The following is a 22,075-nucleotide window of genomic DNA, read 5'->3' as shown; positions in this document are numbered from 1 at the left end:
ACCCAAACACCCGAACCAGAAGCAAATCCATCCTCCAATCCCACTCTCTTCACTAAATCTATCCCAAACCTCATGCTGATTCATCCCCCTCACAGTCCAATCATCCAATCATAATGTGTAGTTCTTTCCCTTCAGATGTAATAAGTCCAGTTAATTTTTCTGCAGCTGCACATTTGGTGTGTTTTTGTTACCTCTGAGGATGGAAGATGGTATTCTTCTGAAACATCAGGATTTTAACAAATATTTTATTTGTTTGGTCCAACGTGCTCTTACTCTCTGTACAACGTGTGTGTGCATGTATGTATATATATATATATATATATATATATATATATATATATATATATATATATATATATATATATATATATATATATATATATATATAAAATACAGTGGGGAGAACAAGTATTTGACACACTGCCGATTTTGCAGGTTTTCCCACTTACAAAGCACGTAGAGGTCTAATTTTTTTATCAGAGGTACACTTCAACTGTGAAAGACGGAATCTAAAACAAAATCCTGAAAATCACATTGTATGATTTTAAAATAATTAATTTGCATTTTATTGCATGAAATAAGTATTTGATACATCAGAAAAACAGAACTTAATATTTGGTACAGAAACCTTTGTTTGCAATGACAGAGATCAGACGTTTTCTGTAGTTCTTAACCAGGTTTGCACAGACTGCAGCAGGGATTTTGGCCCACTCCTCCATACAGATCTTCTCCAGATCCTTCAGGTTTTGGGGCTGTCACTGGGCAACACAGACTTTCAGCTCCCTCCAAAGATTTTCTATTGGGTTCAGGTCTGGAGACTGGCTAGGCCACTCTAGGACCTTGAGATGCTTCTTACGGAGCCAGTCCTTAGTCGCCCTGGCTGTGTGTTTTGGGTCATTGTCATGCTGGAAGACCCAGCCACGCCCCATCTTCAATGCTCTTGTTGAGGGAAGGAGGTTATTGGCCAAGATCTTGCGATACATGGCCCCATCCATCCTCCCCTCAATATGGTGCAGTCTTCCTGTCCCCTTTGCAGAAAAGTATCCCGAAAGAATGATGTTTCCACCTCCATACTTCATGGTTGGGATGGTGTTCTTGGGGTTGTACTCATCCTTCTTCTTCCTCCAAACACGGCGAGTGGAGTTTAAACCAAAAAGCTCTATTTTGGTCTCATCAGACCACATGACTTTCTCCCATTCCTCCTCTGGATCATCCAGATGGTCATTGGCAAACTTCAGATGGGCCTGGACATGCGCTGGCTTGAGCAGAGGGACCTTGCGTGTGCTGCAGGATTTTAATACATGACGGCATAGTGGTTACTTATGGTTTTCTTTGATACTGTGGTCCCAGCTCTCTTCAGGTCATTGACCAGGTCCTCCCGTGTAGTTCTGGGCTGATCCCTCACCTTTCTCATGATCATTGAGGCTCCACGAGGTGAGATCTTGCATGGAGCCCCAGACCGAGGGAGATTGACTCTTATCTTGAACTTCTTCCATTTTCTAATAATTGCGTCAACAGTTGTTGCCTTCTCACCAAGCTGCTTGCCTATTGTCCTGTAGCCCATCACAGCCTTGTGCAAGTCTACAATTTTGTCCCTGATGTCCTTAGACAGCTCTCTGGTCTTGCCCATTGTGGAGAGTTTGGAGTCTGATTGATTGAGTGTGGACGGCTGTCTTTTATGCAGATAACGAGTTCAAACAGGTGCAGTTAATACAGGTAATGAGTGGAGAATGGGAGGGCTTCTTAAAGACAAAACTAACAGGTCTGTGAGAGCCGGAATTCTTACTGGTTGGTAGGTGATAAAATACTTATTTCATGCAATAAAATGCAAATTAATTATTTAAAAATCATACAATGTGATTTTCAGGATTTTTATTTTAAATTCCGTCTTTCACAGTTGAAGTGTACCTATGATAAAAATTACAGACTTCTACGTGCTTTGTAAGTGGGAAAACCTGCAAAATCGGCAGTGTATCAAATAATTGTTCTCTCCACTGTTTGTATATACATATACACTCCGATCAAATTTCGATTTTATGTCACCTTACATACAGCAATTCCTTCCAATGGGTTTTACAGAAGTGAATAAAAACGTGTTTCTTATCATCTATTAATCCCCTTAATTTTCTGCAGCAACTGGTCTCAGTGGGTAGATTTTTGCATTTTCATCCTCACCGTCAGAATATTGTGTCACCCTTCATGCAAGACATTTGCTTAGTTTTTCTTTTTCCCTCTCGATTTATTTTCAGATCGAGTTGCATGTATGGCACATGCTGCCTCTGGGGGCAGTCATACTCCATTGGCTTCTTACGCTTCTGCAAGCAGGTGACCCTGTAATGTGTGTGCAGTCAGCAAATGCCTGCTGAGATTTTTTTTTAAATTATACAATGTCGAGGCTCATATAAGAGCTAACACACATAACATGCAACAAGGGGAGCAGGAGACGAGGGGTCGGAGCGGGAGGCACAAAACAGTGGGGAACAGAGACATGAGGAGATCTGTGGAAAGGAGAGGGATGGGGTGGGGTACATGGGGTAAACAAGATGGACACTACAGGGACTTTCAGGTCCTTGCACTACAGCAACTTTCAGGAAGGAAAGCAGGGAATTTAGAGGTGGGCTTGGGGTGGATTAACGGGGGTAGAAAAGATCATGGTTTTGGATGGGGGAAGAAAAGAGATGGTGGTGAACAGCTGTTTTGAAGAGTGGGATTGTAGAGAGAGTGGGAGTTTATTTCAAAGGTGGGGAAAAGGAGGAATGAAAGAGTGAAGGTGAAAAATAATTTTGCTCTTAACTTGAATTAATCATCACGGATGATATGGTTCCACACAATTTCATGGAGAAATTTGTCTCCTTGATAATCATCTTCATCATCCATAATTATCAGGCCACTGTTGGACAGAGGTCTCATTATGGTCATGCCAAAGGTTCCTGTCGTTGTTCTTCTTATTCCAGTGCTTTAGTCTTGTTAAAGTACTCGAAGGCTCATTGCAGTTAATGCCTGCAAACACCAGCAACCCTTCTCCCATTTCCTTTTACCCATTTTCCTCACCCACTTCCACTTATTCTCCTTATCCCACGTCCTTATTTATGCTTTTATATACTTCCACTCAACCCAATCACCTACTTCCCTCAACCCCTTCATACACTCCCACTTGTATGTATCCCTTCTCACTAACATTCATATCCCTTCAGCAACTTCCTTTAACTCATTTGCCTACTCCCCTTTATTCATTCACTGACTTCCCCTCTTCACTCCCCCCCCCTTTACCCATTCATCTACTTCCCCATACCTTTTACCCACTTCCTCCTTTACCAACTCCCCCCTCTATGTATTTAGTCACTCCTCAGTTTACATGCTCACCCACTCCCCAAAATTCTCTGGATCATCCCAGAGTCACTTAAAATTTTGCTTTCATGCAGAGAATACAGTATAGTGTAATAATCCACCCACCTTTAAATGTAAAAACACAAGTTGGGCGTAACAGTCCCAACTCCTGATAAAACCCTTCACTGCACACCCTGATCACAAACTACAGTTTTATGCCAATTTATGTTCAGCGGTGCAGGAGAGCATTCAAGTCAAACAAACATCTTAAATTATCCTGATTATTTCCAATCATTTCCGATGTCTATGGTTTTCATGCAGAAAATTTACATATTATATTCCATTTTGATTTGTAATACCCACTCCCACAAGGAATTGTGCTACACTGTACACATTTACATAAATACTGTACACTCTCTCACTGCAGGCAGGCCAGTGGTCTTTGTCTTCTACAGTCTCCTCTCCGGTTTGCCCCCCCCCCCCGCTCTGTCTGTGATATGTCCCGCCCATATTTCCGCGGGGTGCTCATGGTCCACCAGCAACGCCCTTCTGGTAAAACTACCAAACTCACGAATCACTGCTCACCTTCACTCTTTAATTCCTTTTTTTCCCCCGCCTTTGGAATAAACTCCCACACTCTCTTCAATCCCATTCTTCCTTCCAGGTCTTCAAAACAGCTGTTCACCACCACCTCTTATATTCCCCCATCCAAAACCACGATCTTCTCTACCCCCGTTAATCCACCTCCTTCAAATTCCCTGCTGTCCTTCCTGAAAGTCCTTGTAATGTCCATCTTGTATACCCCGTGTTCCCCACCCCATCCCTCTCCCTTCCACAGATCTGCTGATGTCTCTCTTCCCCACTGTTTTGTCCTCTCCTCTCCCATCCCTCTTGTTGTGCATTGTGTGTTAGCTCTCATACGAGCCTCGACAATGTATACAAAAAATAATGATGATAATATTTGTGTCATGACTTAAGCTGAAACAAACAGGGCTATGAATGTGTTTTTTAAACACCTAAAATCTTCCTGGGTGTACAACCACCAAGTTTCAACTCATTCTGTCCAGCTGTTTAGGAGTGCATACAAGACAGATAGACGGAGGTGGCTTGCTTTGTATCCTGGTCAATAATTATGAGAGTTGTTGGAAAGTAACACTTTGGTCATTTTAATCCACTCAGTGATTTGCTACAGAAAAATGTTCTGAATTTGGCATGATTTTTGCATTGTTTTGATTGTTTTAGTGCTCAATGGTAATATTGTTGCGTGGCCGGGCGTCGGCCGCGAGCACGACCACCAGATGGAGCTGCAGAGTCGGCTCGACCGACTACCAGGAATTTAGATCGTACTTCTTCGGAGAAGTCCGAAGAGTACGGTTCCCTTATTGGACCGAAGTTCGCCAATAGACAGACCACGTGGGGTAGGGTCGATTGCCAATTTCAATTTACCTAAATACCCACGTGATCCAAACTACCGGGGAAATTTACCCTCGACGGCACCCGTACGGAACGAGCCACTTAGCGTACTCGAACCATGTGCGATCCGAGCGGTTTATCGCCGAGATCCGTCAGTCCCAAATATCCCGTGACAACGGCAACAGCCTGGCAAATTTTCCAACACGCAGCACGCTAAGTCAATGGAGGAAAAGACACGAACGAGCTGAAACATTTTACAAATGGGAATGTTTATTTACAATGGGGGAATGAGGGGAGCACATAAGGGCAGAGTTGAACCGAATATTCGAAATGCACGTATATACAGCACGGTACTTATACAATTCACTACTTATCTGACTGGCGCCACGAACACACACACGCACACACCCAAAATAATTGGACCAAAATGGTCTTTATTGAGGCCTATCTCGGACCTGTCCGCCTCGTGCGGTCTTCAAGGATCAGGTCCTCGGGGCAGAACTGGACCCCCAGCACGATCCAGACGCCCTCACGACCGGGCTCCGGGTGGACGAAGTTGGCAGGGTGAAAGCTGGCTGGAGAAGACCCACCGTGGCACTGACCACTCCATGCGCGGACACTTTTTGCACTCAATCGCCCTGCGCGCAGATGTTCACACTTCTTGCCAGAACCAGAACCAGAACCCGTGCGCGCACTTCTTGCCAGGACCAGAACAACCACGTGCACTTCTTGCCAGGACCAGAACAACTGTGCACACTTTTTGCCAGAACCAGAACAACATCCGCGCACTTCTTGCTAGAACCAGAACAACTGCGCGCACTTCTTGCCAGAACCAGAACTGTCAACGCGCAGACCGCACCTATAATTATACCCACCTCTTCAGAGGCGGGGGCCTCCTCGCGACCCTCCCTCTCTCACTGGCTGGTTTTGGTGTGCAAAATCGCTCTTCATCTCTCTCACTGGCCAAAACGGGCGGCAAGCTCCTTGATTGGCCTGGGGGCGTGGTGACGTCACGCGGAGCACTTTCCTCCTGTTGCGGGATCTGATTGGCCGGGCGATGGTCACCGCACCCGTTGCACGCTGATTGGTCGAGAGCCGCTACGCGGCTCCTCCTTGAACTCCGCCCACCATGACGTTGGCCAGAGCAAGGTTAAGGAAGCGAAGTGAAGGTGAGGGTGATGCGGTGTCGTCAGCGTTGATGTTTGTGGTTTAAAAAATAAAAGAAAAACCCAAACTATCAAAATGACTCCACAACGCATGAATATTTACTTACCCATTAGACCAGGGATGGGACCATAACTGGCAACACGTACTTACCGATATAACTGATCTATAGGACCTGTATGTTGAGTGTTCTGGCTTCCAGATTCGCAACAATATCAATCACAGTAATACAGTAGCATGTTAATATTTTTTACCCTTATTTGGCCCGTTTATTCTCATTTTTTTTTTCTTCTTCTTTCTGTGTTCACCACTTCCCTCCATTAGGCGACACTCCAGTTCTGTGTCGTGAAACCACTGATGGCAGTGGTTACCTTAATTTTGCAGGTGTTTGGAAAGTATCAGGATGGAGATTTTGAGTGAGTATACATTTTGAAAATGGTATTATACAGGGATATACATAGAGCAAAAATTAAGAGGACAATTTATTCTGTTCCTGGTCAAAACAACAAGTCAGTTTGGATTTCAATCAGCCTCTTTTTACTCCCTGGGGTCGTCCACCCCACGGGGTCGAAGCGCCGCTCGCGTTCTCTCTTTTCTTGTGTACATTTCATTTGAACGTCTATTTCTCCATTATTCGTGAACAGAATTTGATGAAAATTGACAGGCATATACTAGACACATATGTTCAGGCATTAACTGAGCCCAAAGTGCGATTGCTGCCCTTGGGGCTGAGGAACGGCCCATTTTGGCCCATTTTGGCCCATTTTCTTAAAATTGTTATTTCTCGGTTATTAGTGAACGGAACCGAACCAAACTTGACAGGTATATTCTAGAGACCATTCCCCAGGCATTAACTGAGCCCAAAGTGTCATTCCGGCCCTTCGGGTCGAGAAACGGCCTTTTAAGCCCATTTTCGTAAAATTGTTATTTTAAATAAATAAAAAATTAAATGCGCTGGGCGATGCCCAACATAAAATTAAGTCGCAAATGATGATGTGAAACTAGCCTCACTCTTGTGAGGTGTTCTGGTTTCTTTTTCTGATGCGATGAAAATCTTACCAAATTTAAAACTCTCTGTCATCTGTGCTATTGCTCACCTGAGAGTTGTATGAATGAACTCCTACAGGGTATGTTCCCAATTCGAACTTGTTGTAACAACCTTAAGCACTCGTACAATGAAATGTATGTTTGTCGATTGGGCGTTTTATCGAAGAGATGGCCATTCTCCAACATGTTTTAAATTTACTTTATGATAGTTTAAGAATGATTCTATTTCCAAAAGATTGTAGCTTGTATAAATCTAACATTGCAGACACTTGGTATTTATGAGTAAAGGGTTGGCTTTTAAAAGAAGCATAAACCATCCGGCTATGCGCAGGCTGAACAAAAGCACATCTTGCTTCTTGCTGCAGCTCCTTCCAAGGTAGGCGGGGTTACACACCTCCATCACACACCTCTGCCACCCAAACCTCTATCCTCTTCTTTAGTGAGCCCAAATTAAAGGTCACAAAACCATGCCCTATAATGGGGGCTATTGCCCCAGTCACAAGCTGCAAGCTATGATTTTGCAGACAGTGGATATCATCCAACCGTCTATACTCAAATTGAGGACCACAGGGCTGATGATTGTGGCGCTTGCTCCTGTGTCCCCAATGGCATCTTACCCCTATGCCAGCAATTTTGCACCCAATTGTGAAACTGCCAGTGCCAATTTGGCCACAATAAGTGACCTGTCGCAGTGGTGAGGGCTCCTTTCCATCTGATCCTGCTGAACACGGCCATATATGCTCGGCACTCATTAGTTTCCCTGGGACTGGCCCGGGGGGGGGGGCAGCCTAGTCCTGTCTGCTCAGGGCAAAGTTGGTGGTCCGGAAGGTCGGGGTCTCCCTGCGCGGGGACCTCCACTTCCGCAACAGATGGCCCACCTGTCCACAGTTATAACACTTTACCGGGTATGGTGCACGCCTCCGATGTTCCAACAAATTCCCCCTCCCCCCACGCTCCGAATTAGGGTATTTACTGATGGCCCACCAGGTGTCCTCGTCCAGACCCTGCCAATCGGCGGTCGATCATGGCCCGCACTATTCCCACCAGTTCCGCTTGGGTCTCAAGACCAGTCGTAGCTCCGGGCTCATGACTGTCCACGGGCCCCCCCTGCTGGACAGTTATCGCATGGCGTTCGGACCCTCTGGCCTGCGGCTTCGATACCTCCCATCGGGTGGCAATGTCAGAAATCTTCTGGAGGTTTTCCGGCTGAAATGTCGTCAGCAGGGATCCGGTGTCGGTGCCCGCGAGAGCCTGGATAAAATAGTTCAGGGCAAAGTCTTTCTGGAAGGGTGCTGCCATGTTTGCATGCGTGATACTGACTGCACGGCGAATGTCATAAGCCAAATCTCCCATTTTTTTTTATGAGGTTGCCGTTTTTACCCGCATTGCTGAGCGTTAACAAGCTCGCTCTGCTGTTCTATACCGAATCTATTATTTAGGGCCGAACGGAGGCCTGCCAACATCGTTGCTCCCAGGGGCATAGTGGTCAGGACCTCAGCTGCTGCGCCACGCAGTGTTGCCACAAGATGGATCCCACTCTCATCTGTGTTCCAGCCATTACCCCTAGCCACGTGGTCAAATTGGGCCAAGTACTCCCTTTGGTCGGTCTTCCCATCGTACGGAGCTAACGGCACTGTCTGGCCTCCTGGGTTCGTAGTCCCATTCACCAGTTCTTGATGGACCAATACAGGGGCGGACCCTCTGTATTCCGGTGGTGCGCTGCACCCGCGGAGCCTAAGCCACCCGCCGGAACAATTTGTCAATCCCGTCTGGGTCGATGTGCTTCCCCGAACCTTCCTGCGCACTCATCCATGCCATGTTACTCACGCTCTGCACGCACTCTGTCACACTCATACCAGGGGCTTATGTTAACCCACGAGTCCCCAGGGCTTCTACTCCCCAAAACTCATCATATTCCCTTTCACATCATGTGCCTGCTCCACCTCGCACAGCCTTTCCTTTACTGGACTCACCTGGTCACGGTCTGCTTCGAGGGAGCGTATCCTTTCCCTTTGTTCCTGAAGGAGGTTATGCTGACCCTTACATCGGGTCTCAAGACATTCAACATGCTCAATCTTAATGTCCTGCACCTTCCCTTCCATTTGTGTTTGCTCCGCTTTTCTTTCTGTAATTCATCCTTCACCTGCTCCATCTCTTTTTGTGTCTGTAATTTCTCCTTTGCTGTCTTAAAACGTTCTTTGGTCTCATCCTCGTGGTTCTTTAATCGCTTGCCCATTCCCTGTTTTTTTGTCTCTACCTTCCGTCCCATCTCCTTCACAATTTTCATTATTTTTCATGTCTTACCTGACACTCTTCCTTTACGGCCCCCAATTCCCCCTTTGTTTCCTGCTGGCCTTGTTTTAAATTTTGTATCGCGTTCGTGGTTTTCCCAATCTCGACTTTTAATTGCCCTTGTCCTTTCTTTATTTCCATTATCCCCTGTCTGAGTTTATCTACTTCTCGCTTAACCGCCGTTATTTTATTTGTCACTTCTTCCTTACCCGTCCGTCTTCATCATGCTCCAACCACCTTCTACATTCTCCTTCACCTCGTTCATTTCCTCACGTACTGTCCCGATTTCTTCCGGTCCATGTTTTGCATTTCGCCCTTTCCCTCTGCCAGCCCAAGTCCAAGCTTTGCTGCCCCACCTTTATCTTTTCCAGCTCCGCCTTTCGCTCCTTCTGACCCACCTTCATTTACTCCCAATTCGCAGTAAGCTGTGTTTGTATATTCCCTTCCATTTGTAGCATTTCACCTCATTTGATTTTGTCCCAGTTCCATCCATTCCATAATTTGTTTCATTATCTCCATAAACTGGTTTGTCTCCAGTGGCTTTGGTGAAGCCTATCTGCTATGATCGGATGTGGATCCCATGGGAATCACTCAATCCTCCGTGAGAGAAGTTTGATGGTGGGGGGCCCCAAGCATTGTTGCTGTCGCGGTTACCCCCAATGTTACCTCTGTGTATGGCTGCAGGGAACCATCTCCCTCAAAGCTGCCATCCTGAGCCATGGATTCTTCTTACATTGTTGTTTCAAAACCCACCTGGACCAACTCGTCTTGGACGCCATGGTCCGCACAAAAAATTTAAATAAAATTGATATTGTAAACTGCTCTTAATTTTGGGGGTGCATAAAGCACACCCCAGGTTCAAATCCTGCTTCTGAACACAAAAGTGTTGCGGACCCAGGTTCAGGGGCGAGAAGACAAGGGGGTGAGCTTCCTTGGGTTCCAACCAGACTCCCCGGAATCGCAGGCCGTCGCACACATTAATCAACCACAGCAGGTCGCTTTATTATCAACCGTGAATGCCAGTAACTCGATCACGTGATTTCGGGTCCTCCGTCTGATACCATTTACCTAAAGGTCATGTGGTTTAATTACCGGGGAACACGCTCTCGGTACGCCTTGTTCAAACCGGATCACCTTATCAGATGCAGTCGAGTGTAACTGCCAAGAACGTACTGGCTATAACAGAGATCGTTGGGGGATAATACCCCGGCTAGACTAGAGTACGGACCATGCTGGACCAATGAAGGAAAAGATGAAAACAAGCTGGGAACATTTCTATACAAGCATTTATTTACAATGGTGAGGAAAGGTATGTGGCACAGTAAATTGGGTTTATTTGTATGTACAGCAGGGTATAGCAAGGAATTTGTGGGGTGTGGCAAAAGGCAAGCAATCTTACAAAGCAGACACAGAGTAGACTTATCCCATGAAAACTTCTACAATCTTAACTTAAACTAGGACAGGCGCCATCACGTACACACACACACACAAACCTGAAGAAGATTAGTTATAGCCCAGAGAGAGAGAAAGCAGATGAGGATAAACGGCCTCCAAATACCTGGCGTGGTTGACTGACCAACGCAACCCAGTATGCTTCGGGAGAGATAGGAAGGAGGAACACTGGTAGTGTCTAAGGTGTGGGAGTGAAAGGTGTGGCATGGTGCAATATGGGGGGTGCGGTGTCATGCCAGAGGAAAATGGGATTGCGAGTCAGTAATGATGCTCTTTTGTGCGTCCAAAGGAGATGGGATAGAGGGGTGGATAGAGAGAGAGAGAGGAGAGAAGATGTGGGAGGCGAAAGATCCTTTATCCTTAACCTTGTATAGGTCTGTGTAGCGTGTACCTCCGTGGGATGCTCCTCCTGAGTGTTCCCACCTCAAGATGTGGCGCATTATCTCCGGCTTAGTCACTTTGCCGGGGCTCGTGGCAAAGTGCGCTCCACACTGGTCCTCAAGAGGAAGAATGTCCTCGTAATCACACACCAACAGCAAACGAAGAGCCAGTGAAGGAGAGGCAATGAAGAGAAAGCAACGAAGAGCAGAGAAGAGCCAATCGTAATTTCTTTGTGCCTGACCTTACACTCTTTCTTTATGGCCCCCATTTCCCCCTTTGTTTCCTGCTGGCCTTGTTTTAAATTTTGTATCGTGTTAGTGTTTTTCCCAATCTCGACTTTTAATTGCCCTTGTCCTTTCTTTATTTTCATCATCCCCTGTCTAAGTTTATCTACTTCTCGCTTAACCGCCATTATTTTATTTGTCACTTCTTCCTTACCCATCTTCATCGCGGTCAAACCACCTTCCACATTCTCCTTCACCTCGTTCATTTCCTCACGTACTGTCCTGATTTCTTCCGGTCCATGTTTTGCATTTTGAACAGCTCCGCCTTTTATAAGCCCTGGGCGAAGGGTGGGGTGACCACCCGAAAGCGACGCTCTGTGACCCGAATCCTACTTCTCTATTGAGCCACAGCGACCCTAGCCATGCCCTGCCAGGCTCCCGGGGCCGGAAACGGTCTCAGTCGCCCATCCGGTTCGACACGGCCCGGAGCTCCTAACGCAAATTGGATATGAGCCGGCACCCTGGCCCTAAACTTGCTCCGAATGCAATCTGAATGCCGAATAGCAATGCACACCTGCCACCCACGGACCCCTCTCATGAGCCAAAATCCACACCCTGGCCCCGTACCAAACTCCCGGATTGCACGACTGGACGCCCAGTTGTGCTGTGGTCCGGTGACTGGACGAGGGTCGTATCAATTCTGCGTGCCCACCTGGGACATCCCATGCGAGATGCGGTCAAGCTATTAATGTAGGTTGCTCAGCCCCACATCGCGCGGTGTGAGGACAGTCCAAGTCATGCAGCACTCCTCTGTATAGTGGCGAATTGTAGCGATGCAGAGGTACGAAGAGGTGTGGGAATATTTTTCTATGTGCAGGGGGTGTTTGTGGTTGAAGTGGTTTGGTTTGGTGAGCAAGGTGTGAAGCAAGGTGAAATGCCAGTTGAAAATTGGCACGCAGATTTTAATGAAATAATGGCGTGCAATGCGCATGCGGTATAGTGTGTAGTGGGAGTTTGGTGGTGGTTCCAAGCCATGGGAGGCATCATGGTGTGCTTGCTATTCCATCGCATATTGAATGGTGTGTGTGCTTGCTTGCTTGATTTGTCCCATGGCTAAAAGGAAAGGGTTCGAGTAGAAATCAGAATAGGAGATAGATTGTTAATAGACCTAACTCGAAGACTCACGCAGCACACTTTATCCTGTTAACCCACTAGACATGAGGGGAATGTCTAACTGCACGAAGACTAACCAAATAACTGCCTGGGGATCACTGTATGTTGGGTGCCATTGCCTTAGAAGCATGCGGTTTTGTAGAACTGCAGCAATATATTGTTTCGGTTGTGGGGATTGATGGAGTATTGAATTGAGTTGTTTGGTCCGTGGACATGTTGGAGACATCTCAATGTAATTAAGTATGGAGACTGAGCTTAATTGTTGCATGTCACCACATGGGGGGTGGTGCAGCGTTAATTAGATAAGATTAAGGATGAGTTCCCCCAGGATGTGATTGCCCTCTGTGATCGATTCCTACATTTTTCCATTTACAAGCCAACTAGGAAGAAATGCGTTTTTATAATAAACACAATGCTAACAGCAAGCAAGCAAGGAATGCTGAGCAGACAGAAGCCTTGCCTTCCCGGGTTTCGTGCGAGCAAGTCACGCCCCGGAGGTGGAACGGTTGTTCGGTGCGACGTTGAGGAGAGAAGCAAAGAGGTTGATGGCTTTGTTGGTTCAGTTGGTCAGTTCAGTTGTTTGGTGGTTCGGTAAGGGACGTACACGGTCGAGAGAGAACGTAGTTGGGAGATGGCCTGGAAGGACAGGGCATTACAGCTGGCTTTTCTTCGACGCATGAAGAAGATGGCACAATTCTCGTATTCGTGTTGAGGCGAATTGGCTTGTGTGGTGTCACAAGACGCTCGCCATTGAATATTGGCTGGTCGTGAGGGACATACCTCGAAGCCTAGTGTATATCACCAAAGTGACTGCGCCATTCTGTAAAGCAGTGGGTCGGTAAGCGCGATCGATGAAGAAGCTGCACGGCGGTCTCGGAGTCTGGTGTTGAATTCCGCTCACGAATTGCCTGACATACATTTTTCCCGCTGTGAGAGAGTGGCTCAGCACCATTTTTGGGCGCATATACACGTGCAGGATGAAACGCCTCGATTCCAAGTTCCATAAAGACCATCTCTGGACCAAGCTAAGTGCCAGAATAAAGGGAGGATTTTTCTTTTTTTCTTTTGTGTTCCCTTTGTCTGTATTTAAGTCTGTGTGTAGAGGCGCCTCAACTTAGACAAGTTTACCTCATGTATTATTACATTCTGAATTATTGTCCCTTATAAATATTTCTATTGTCATTAAATTCCACGTTTATTTTAAGTTGATTTGTCTGTGTATTTGTCATGGGGTTCGGGTATAAACCCCCTTGTGCATCCATCTGTGTCTACGTTGCTCCGCCAGTTCCGCACCCTGCCCTCCCACATGCATTATAATCTCTAAGGATCAGCGTGTCCGCCTCCTAAGGAAAACTGCTTGGCTCTCCTGGCTGGCTGGTGCTAACCGCCATTCACCACAATTTGGGTCTGGGGATTAACTTGACCGCCTTACCCGCGACAATATTTACAATGGCATTCATAGCCCACACACCTCCCACTCCCACCCACCTGCTCTCAAACATGATTAATCATAAATATCATTATCTTAAATTTACCCTGTGCATTCACAAGCCCCAGATATGACCTTTTTATCAGTGTTAAGAAGCCGCTCGACCAGATACATTGTCTCCCACTGGGGAGTCTACCTGAACGTTGGTAATGGTGGTATCAGCTTTCCGATTGCAGACTCCATTAAATAATTCGCCAATCCTGCCATCTTCACTTGAGGTAATCCCATAAGGTTTAAAGTCCACTCACTGACAGGGATGATCAGGGAAGTCGGGTAGAACGCACCGGTCCACCACCCGTGCATGGGCCTATACCGTCAGGAGTTTTTCATTACTGGCCTGCAAGACATCAACTTTTTGGGCGAGTTGATAAAAGTTCTCCAAACCCATTGTGGTGCAGTGGCACACCCCTCTCTCTCGCAAGTACATATCCAAGTATTTTCCGCTTCTTTCAGAAACTTTGGAAACATTTTAATGTTACAATCTTTATCTGGCACACATGAAACACGTTCGGCTATCGTCGTTGCCTTGATAGATTTCGTTACCAAGGTTTTCTGCGCATGCGTGTTGAGCATTTTGGGGCAGATTACGTTATTTCAAAAGTTGTGTATTCAGTCAGGATCTGGCAATCCCTGCTATGGTATGTGGTATACCATAACAATAAAGGTTCCCATATTTGAAAGGGTTTCTTTAACGTTTCCATTTAAGCCTGGGTCGAATGGGTTTTTAAAATAATAATAAATAAATCATCAACACTGTATTTTGTTTATTTTATAAAAAGTCATTATCGATATTTCCTTTTGATATACAAATTGCAATTCAGGATGACTTGACACAGTGTTGTAGAGATGCACAATAAAAAGTACACAGAGTGGGTGGGCAGTGTAAAATAATACTTAATCAGTCAGCTTACTTGTCCAGTTGGACTTGACTTGAAAGGAACATTTTCAAAATACTATATATTAATTGTTCTTGTAAAATTTTGATGGCAAGGTACATCCTTTTTCTGGTGATATGCCATAACTAATTACATGCCAAGCCCTATACTCATGTTATTTTCATTGGTATTCTTGCTAATAATGCATGAGTCATTGTATCATATTTCTTGAACTCTTCTCTCCCATACAGTGTGTCAAGTGGATACCTATACATAACAATCATCTATAACATCTCCGTAAGCCTGGCACTCTATGCGCTCTTCCTTTTCTACTTTACCACCCAGGAGCTGCTTTCACCATATGATCCTGTGCTGAAGTTCTGCACCATCAAATCTGTCATTTTCCTCTCCTTCTGGCAAGGTGCTTTTCTCTCTCTCTCTCTCTCTCTCTCTCTCTCTCTCTCTCTCTCTCTCTCTCTCTCTCTCTCTCTCTCTCTCTCTCTCTCTCTCTGTCTCTCTGTCTCTCTGTCTCTCTGTCTCTCTGTCTCTCTGTCTCTCTGTCTCTCTCTCTCTCTCTCTCTCTCTCTCTCTCTCTCTCTCTCTCTCTCTCTCTCTCTCTCTCTCTCTCTCTCTCTCTCTCTCTCTCTCTCTCTCTCTCTCTCTCTCTCTCTCTCTCTCTCTCTCTCTCTCTCTCTGTCTCTCTGTCTCTCTGTCTCTCTTTTTCTCTCTCTTTCTCTCTCTTTCTCTCTCTTTCTCTCTCTTTCTCTCTCTCTCTCTGTTTCTCTCTCTCTCTCTCTCTCTCTGTTTCTCTCTCTCTCTCTCTTTCTCTCTCTCTTTCTCTCTCTTTCTCTCTCTTTCTCTCTCTTCTCTCTCTCTTTCTCTCTCTTTCTCTCTCTTTCTCTCTCTTTCTCTCTCTTTCTCTCTCTTTCTCTCTCTTTCTCTCTCTTTCTCTCTCTTTCTCTCTCTTTCTCTCTCTTTCTCTCTCTTTCTCTCTCTTTCTCTCTCTTTCTCTCTCTTTCTCTCTCTTTCTCTCTCTTTCTCTCTCTTTCTCTCTCTTTCTCTCTCTTTCTCTCTCTTTCTCTCTCTTTCTCTCTCTTTCTCTCTCTTTCTCTCTCTTTCTCTCTCTTTCTCTCTCTTTCTCTCTCTTTCTCTCTCTTTCTCTCTCTTCTCTTTCTCTCTCTCTCTCTTTCTCTCTCTCTCTTTCTCTCTTTCTCTCTCTTTCTCTCTCTTTCTCTCTCTTTCTCTCTCTCTCTTTCTCTCTCTCTCTTTCTCTCTCTCTCTCTCTCCTTGCTCTCTCTCTCTCTCTCTCTCTCTCTCTCTCTTCTCTCTTTCTCTCTTTCTCTCTTTCTCTCTTTCTCTCTTTCTCTCTTTCTCTCTTTCTCTCTTTCTCTCTTTCTCTCTTTCTCTCTCTCTCTCTCTCTCTCTCTCTCTCTCTCTCTCTCTCTCTCTCTCTCTCTCTCTCTCTCTCTCTATATATATATATATATCTGTATATCTATATTTATTTTAGTGGCAGTGACTCATGGAAAAGCTTCCTTACTCTTTCTGTACTTGTGCAGTGAGTCCCCACTTTACGTTGTCCCACTATACATTATTTCAGTTTAACGTTGTTGATCAATTACCACCTTTTGTGCAATATACATTGCAAAAGTTTGGCTGTTTTTCGCTGTGAGCACGTTTGAGTTTTGTGGAACGACTTTACATGGCACATGACAGGGCATCATCGAAGTGTATACATGGTGTTTGCTTAATGGTTAGGGTGGCGGGCTTGGGATCTGAGGGTCCTGAGTTAAAATGCCACTTAGCTGTTGAATTAATACCAGGCGGGGTTGACCCAGCATGTCATCCTTCCAAGGTCGGCGAAATGAGTACCAGCTTCCTGGTATCCTGTGTCGGAGTGGTGACCTGTTCAGGATTGTGCCCAATAGCCCAGGAGACTGTGTAAGCAGCACCAACGCTCTGCACAGAGTATGGTCCTAATGGATGGATAGATGGTGAAGTGTGTTCGGAGTTGCAGTGAGGTGTTAAAGTATGGAGAGACTGCTTTCAATGTGGATTGAAGATATGAACCAGCATTATGTGCCCCTGAGTTTATTAATTATTCAGGCAAAAGCCCGCAGTTTGTGGAGTGATTTATGAGCAGATGGAGGTGAGTGTAACCAGGACGAATCCTTCAATGTGATTTTCTACTGATTTCAAGATTGAAGTGGTTAAACCTCCAATTTAACGATTTAAGGTGATTACCCGGTACCTTGTTGTTTAAACCTTTCTCTTACTTTAATATACTGTTGGATCCCAATATTTGCGGAGGGAGGGGGGTGGGGTGGAGTTACATTCCTGAAAAATGCTGTGAATTTCTGGGCATTGTATATATCGTTTATTACTTGGCAATTTTTTTTTTTCACAAGTATGTCGATCGCTTCCGTTTGTTTCTCTGTACGCTCACTTTTAATCGCCTGCAGGTCACAATTTTTAACTGATCTTCACGAAACTTCACCAAATGGTGTAATTGGTGGTCTGATAGAATCCTATTTATTTTTGAGGTCAAAAGGTGAAAAGATCAAAACAGGCTAAAGGGCAACAACTTTTTGAAATTTATAAAATCCTCAATTTTCATCCGATTGACTTCAAATTTGAAGAGGATTTGCATATCAGGTGACTAAAGTCAATCATTAACTATGTTTGAGGCCAACATAGGCCAAAATGTCAAACTAGGCTGATTTTCTAAAATCCTCACTTTTCATCTGATTGACTTTAAATTTGATTGACCGATTGACTTGAAATTTGCACATTTGAAGGTTCGCTACTACCTCTTTTTGAAATACCTCTCTTTTTTATGTTAAAATTTTGTCTGCCGCCTCAGGCAATTTTTGGAGGGGAAGGCAATTTTGATGCTTCAAAAATCATGGTGTTGAATATAGTTCAAAGTTGGGTTCATTGTGACTGTTGTGATCATAATAATAGCTTTTCATAATAAGCATAAAAATCCTGGTGTTGGCTTACCGGTTAAGGTGGCTGGCTTAAGATCGGTGTTGAGTTCAAGCCCTTGTCGTTCCGTTAAATAATACCAGGTGGGTTGACTCAGCCTGTCATCCTTCTGAGGTTAGCAAAATGAGAGTACCGACTTACTGTATACAGAGGGCACTGCATCAGCAACACAGCCACGCTCCCAGCAATGATGCAACGAGCAGTCGTAGGCTGCATATGAAATAATTATAGTAAGCGTACGGATATGAGATACACAGAGGAAGTGACTTTATTCATGAGTCCCAGAGTTGTGCAATACAAGGCACTCTTCCCAGCATCTCAAAATAAAGCTATAATCATACCTGTACCTCTGATGCCCATGACACCTAAGTGAGAAACTGTGGTAGCAGAGATCAGGTTTTGATCACCAAGTTCTAACATAAAGGGTTGAAGTTTTAAAGGACAGGTGATAGTCCAAGAACCAACATGACTCTTTGCAGCATCAAATTTGAGAAAGTTGATGGACATCCATATTTTCATTTCATACAGATAGGAATTAGAGTTGCAGAAGATATGGGTATCCTGGTAACGCAGGAACTGTCCGTACTACGTTTGGACAGCATGTGTAGCGTCCTGCTATGTGAATGAGCATAGCAGTGAAAGCTGTTATAGAAATTCTGTAAAGTTGTATCAAGTGGATGCAAACAAAGAAAAGAAGAGTCCCTGGGAAACATTGGCTTGTTTAAATGAAGTGGGTATGTTGAGCAGCCAGCAATGTTTGCTGTGGATGCCTGATCCCCAAAATACGATTGAAACCATTCAAAAGCAAATCCAGTGTTACCAAAGTATTATTGAAGATTGTCAAGTAATTTATTATGTTCAACTGTGTCAAAAGCAGCTGACATTTTCAGAAGCATTAGGATTGTCGCTGATTTGTGGCCTGCTTCCAGCAAAATATCATTTTGACCCTCAAAAGGACATTCTCAGGACTGCGTAACCATTGGAAACATGACAAAGTGATCCAGGATCTAAAAGAGAATGCTTGTGCAAGTATTCCAGAAGCTGAATGGTGATAGAACATTCTCAAATCTTGGAAATGAATGGTAAAAGAGAAACGTGTCTAATTTTTGCGAATTAGTGTCTTAGAAGGTACCTTCAAGATGGGAATGATGGCTTGTTTAAAAGAAGGTGAAGCCTTCTATTAATTGTCAATTGCATCATTGACAAAGCTGTCAATGATGCAATGGAGAAATTGTTTTTTTGTTGTTGTTGTTGGAAGTGGAGAGACAACTGGAAGTAAGGAAACTATCAGAGATGATGGAAATGGACAACGTGGAAAAGTCATTTACTTTGACTTACCGATGATTGCCTTGAGTACACCTTGAAAGACAGGTAAGAAATGATCCAAACAGGAGAAAGATGGTGCAGAAAAAGGTGAAGATGATGAACCAGCAATGAAAACGATATGCCAAAGTTAATTATCCCATGCTCACGAAGCGAAAAGTGGATTTAAGTAATCAATCACGTACGTAGAAGGTACGTACGTGTCTGCAAGTTGTTATTCCCTTTTCTCTGCAACCGCTCATTGGATTGACACAATTTTCACCATAGATTGAAACTTTGCTCCTGTCTCATGGGGAATAAGTGTGGTTTTTGTTTTACGATGTCATAGGTGCCTTCATTATGACATCATAATTGCATATGTAGTACACTACATCAAATGAGTATGGAAATTTTTGAGGGTCATCTAGGGCTAAATTGGTCCATAGAAAAAAAATTGATGATGTCATCGGCCACGTGGTTTGGCAGTCATATATTTAAAAAAATAAAATAAAACCTTCAAAAATCTTCTGCTCTAAAACAGTTGAACAGATCGAGGTGACACTTTGCAGGTATGACCGTCTATCCATGAGGAACAAAAAGTTTCCCACCTATGATGTCAGGTCACATGGTTTGGCAGCCATATTGGATTTACCCTAAAAACCTTTAAAAATCATCTTCTCCACAATGGCTGGACATATCGAAGTGCAACTTCACACAAATGTTCTCCAAGCCTTGGGGATACCAGGTTGTTCACGAGTAATTGATAGGTCACATGGTTTGGCAGATATACTGGAATGAAGGAAAATATTAAAAAAAATTCTCTCTTGAACCACTGCACCAATTGACATGAAACTTCACAATTATCTAGTCATGACGGGGAATATCGGTCTTAAATTTCAACCTGATTGGACGCATGGTCTGGCAGCCAGAACTATCATTATTATTATTATTATTAATTTATTTATTTTGAATAAGGCTCACTTGGCTGCACCTGCATGATGTGTTTGAGGATAGAGGAGTAGCAGTTGAAACTCCTGATGACTTCATCTTTGCTCTTTGCTTGTTCAAGTTCTTTCTGATGACTCCAATGCAGTACCTATTTTATTTGGTCTTCTATTTGATTTGAATTGAATATTTTTAATTCCATTCTGAATTCAATTGAATAAAGAGGATGTAATGGGTCAGGTGTCCGATCAAAGCAGGACGTCTTGGTACCCGGTCATCACTGCCAGCAGGTATAAAGTGGCAGGTCCAGTGTTAAGCGCGTACATCGAAAACCGTTCAACAGAGGAAATTGAAACTTTACCACATGTTACATGACCATTTGATATAGCGCATATTACTTGGTTGACGCCCGCCCCCTCAGAACTTACATTGTGAAATAAACAAGGCTTGATGCCCGTTGACAATGACAACAATGTCACTTCCTCATGTTAGAAATTAGAATAATTGTAATCGCTTCACCCTTTATTGTGCTTGGCTCGTGGAAAAAAAAAAAAAGCGAAGAAGTACAATTTGGCGTTTTAATTATGATCTCCCGATTTATACTTCAGCGATCTATGCTGCCGTCTTTATCAGCCTTGGTAGTTATGAAAACACTCGAACGAGAATAATAGTTACTTTGTAAAGGTTTATGATTGTACTCTATAGCAGACTTTTCAAAGTATTGTTGTGGTTGAGGAAATTCACAAACCACCATTCAGGTCCCGTAGGTGAGATATCTCTGTAAGTACATGTGTAGTTAGCCCCAAACCCGTTGTTTAGAGGGAATAAATGTCATTCATTCGGGCTGCGACCCTTTAAGATAGCCGTTTTTCTGTTCTATCTTTATTTTGAACCAACCACGTCTCAACCGCCATCACACAACAACCACCAACCGCAACGCCGCTTCACAACAACAACAACGCCAACAGCCACGGCCTTTACCTTCACAACCCGCTCTCGCAACCATCGCATCACCGCCATTCCAAGCGTCGCCATGGCCATCACCGCCACAATAAACCCTCCACCACCTTCGCCTCTCCTTCTGCGGCCATTCCCGCACCGCTTGTGAACGCCGAGCGTCAGGCTGTCCTGGCCTCGTGCGGGACGCGCGCCGAGCCTCGGGTGCAAAAAGCGGCCTTTCCGAGGGGAAGTCGGATCAGGAATGATTCACGCCCACTTTTCCTCCGTCCAATGGGCGAGCGTGGCTCCGCCCCCGAGCCAATCCTGATCCGGAAATCTGCATATGGGTTCTCCTGTCGCACTATAAAGCGTCGAGCGCGGGGCGAATTCAGTGAGTTTCTGTTTCGGGCTCGGGCGAGTTGGAGAGGTGTGGCGGCGGCGGAGTGTGGCAGCAGCAACCAAGACAGGTCTGGAGGAGAGTCGGTCTGTCGGGGTTCGGAGTCTGTCGGGGAGCTGCAGAGAGGGGAAGCCGGGAACGCGGTCGAGGGCGCACTGGAGTTGCTCGTCGCGGGACCCAAGCAAGCCAGCTATCCTCTTTCCTCAGAGCATCAACAACCCCCCCTGTTTCCCCCCCGCGCTGAGATAGTGCGAAAAGGGGGCCCCGTTCCCACCCCATTCCAAGCAGTGCCAACGAAACCCGCGGAGGAGCGCGGAGTCGGGGCACCGCCGTCATTTTGCGGCTCATCACAAGATGGGTAGGCTCCACGCGGTCTCGGCCCCAGGCCCGTCTGCCCCCTAGTCGTAGAGGGTGGCCCATTTTCTTTTGCTTCTGAGTATATGTGTTGTCGGAGCCGTCTGTAAAGTAAAACTGTGTAAGTGTTTCCGTGTGCTCGCGTAGTCGGTAGTAGATCTGCATTGTTGTGTTCCTTTTGTTACATTTGCTTTTGGTGCATAATTGTTGTAATTGTATATGTGTGCTTTCCGTTTACCGCGGAATAAATGTGCCTCATGTTGAACTGTTTTTCCCGTTTCGCTTCGTCTTTTCTTTAATTGAATCTCCATCT

General features: G+C 45.0%; 1 protein-coding gene across 1 annotated transcript in view; it reads left to right on the top strand.

Moving 5' to 3' along the window:
• TMEM184B (transmembrane protein 184B) overlaps positions 1-22,075 on the top strand; it is a 95,297-nt gene that overhangs the window by 60,143 nt on the left and 13,079 nt on the right. Inside the window, exons 5-7 of the mRNA XM_085887378.1 lie at positions 2,250-2,325; positions 6,229-6,320; positions 15,089-15,258. Of these exons, the coding sequence (XP_085743504.1) occupies positions 2,250-2,325; positions 6,229-6,320; positions 15,089-15,258 (338 nt within the window). The remainder of the gene's footprint in view (positions 1-2,249; positions 2,326-6,228; positions 6,321-15,088; positions 15,259-22,075) is intronic.

The sequence above is a fragment of the Eptatretus burgeri genome, chromosome 1 (genome assembly GCF_056783735.1).
Source record: "Eptatretus burgeri isolate ZD-2024b chromosome 1, Ebu_testis_v1, whole genome shotgun sequence".
Classification (NCBI taxonomy): Eukaryota; Metazoa; Chordata; class Myxini; order Myxiniformes; family Myxinidae; genus Eptatretus; species Eptatretus burgeri.
This window is presented reverse-complemented; position numbering and strand designations above follow the sequence as displayed.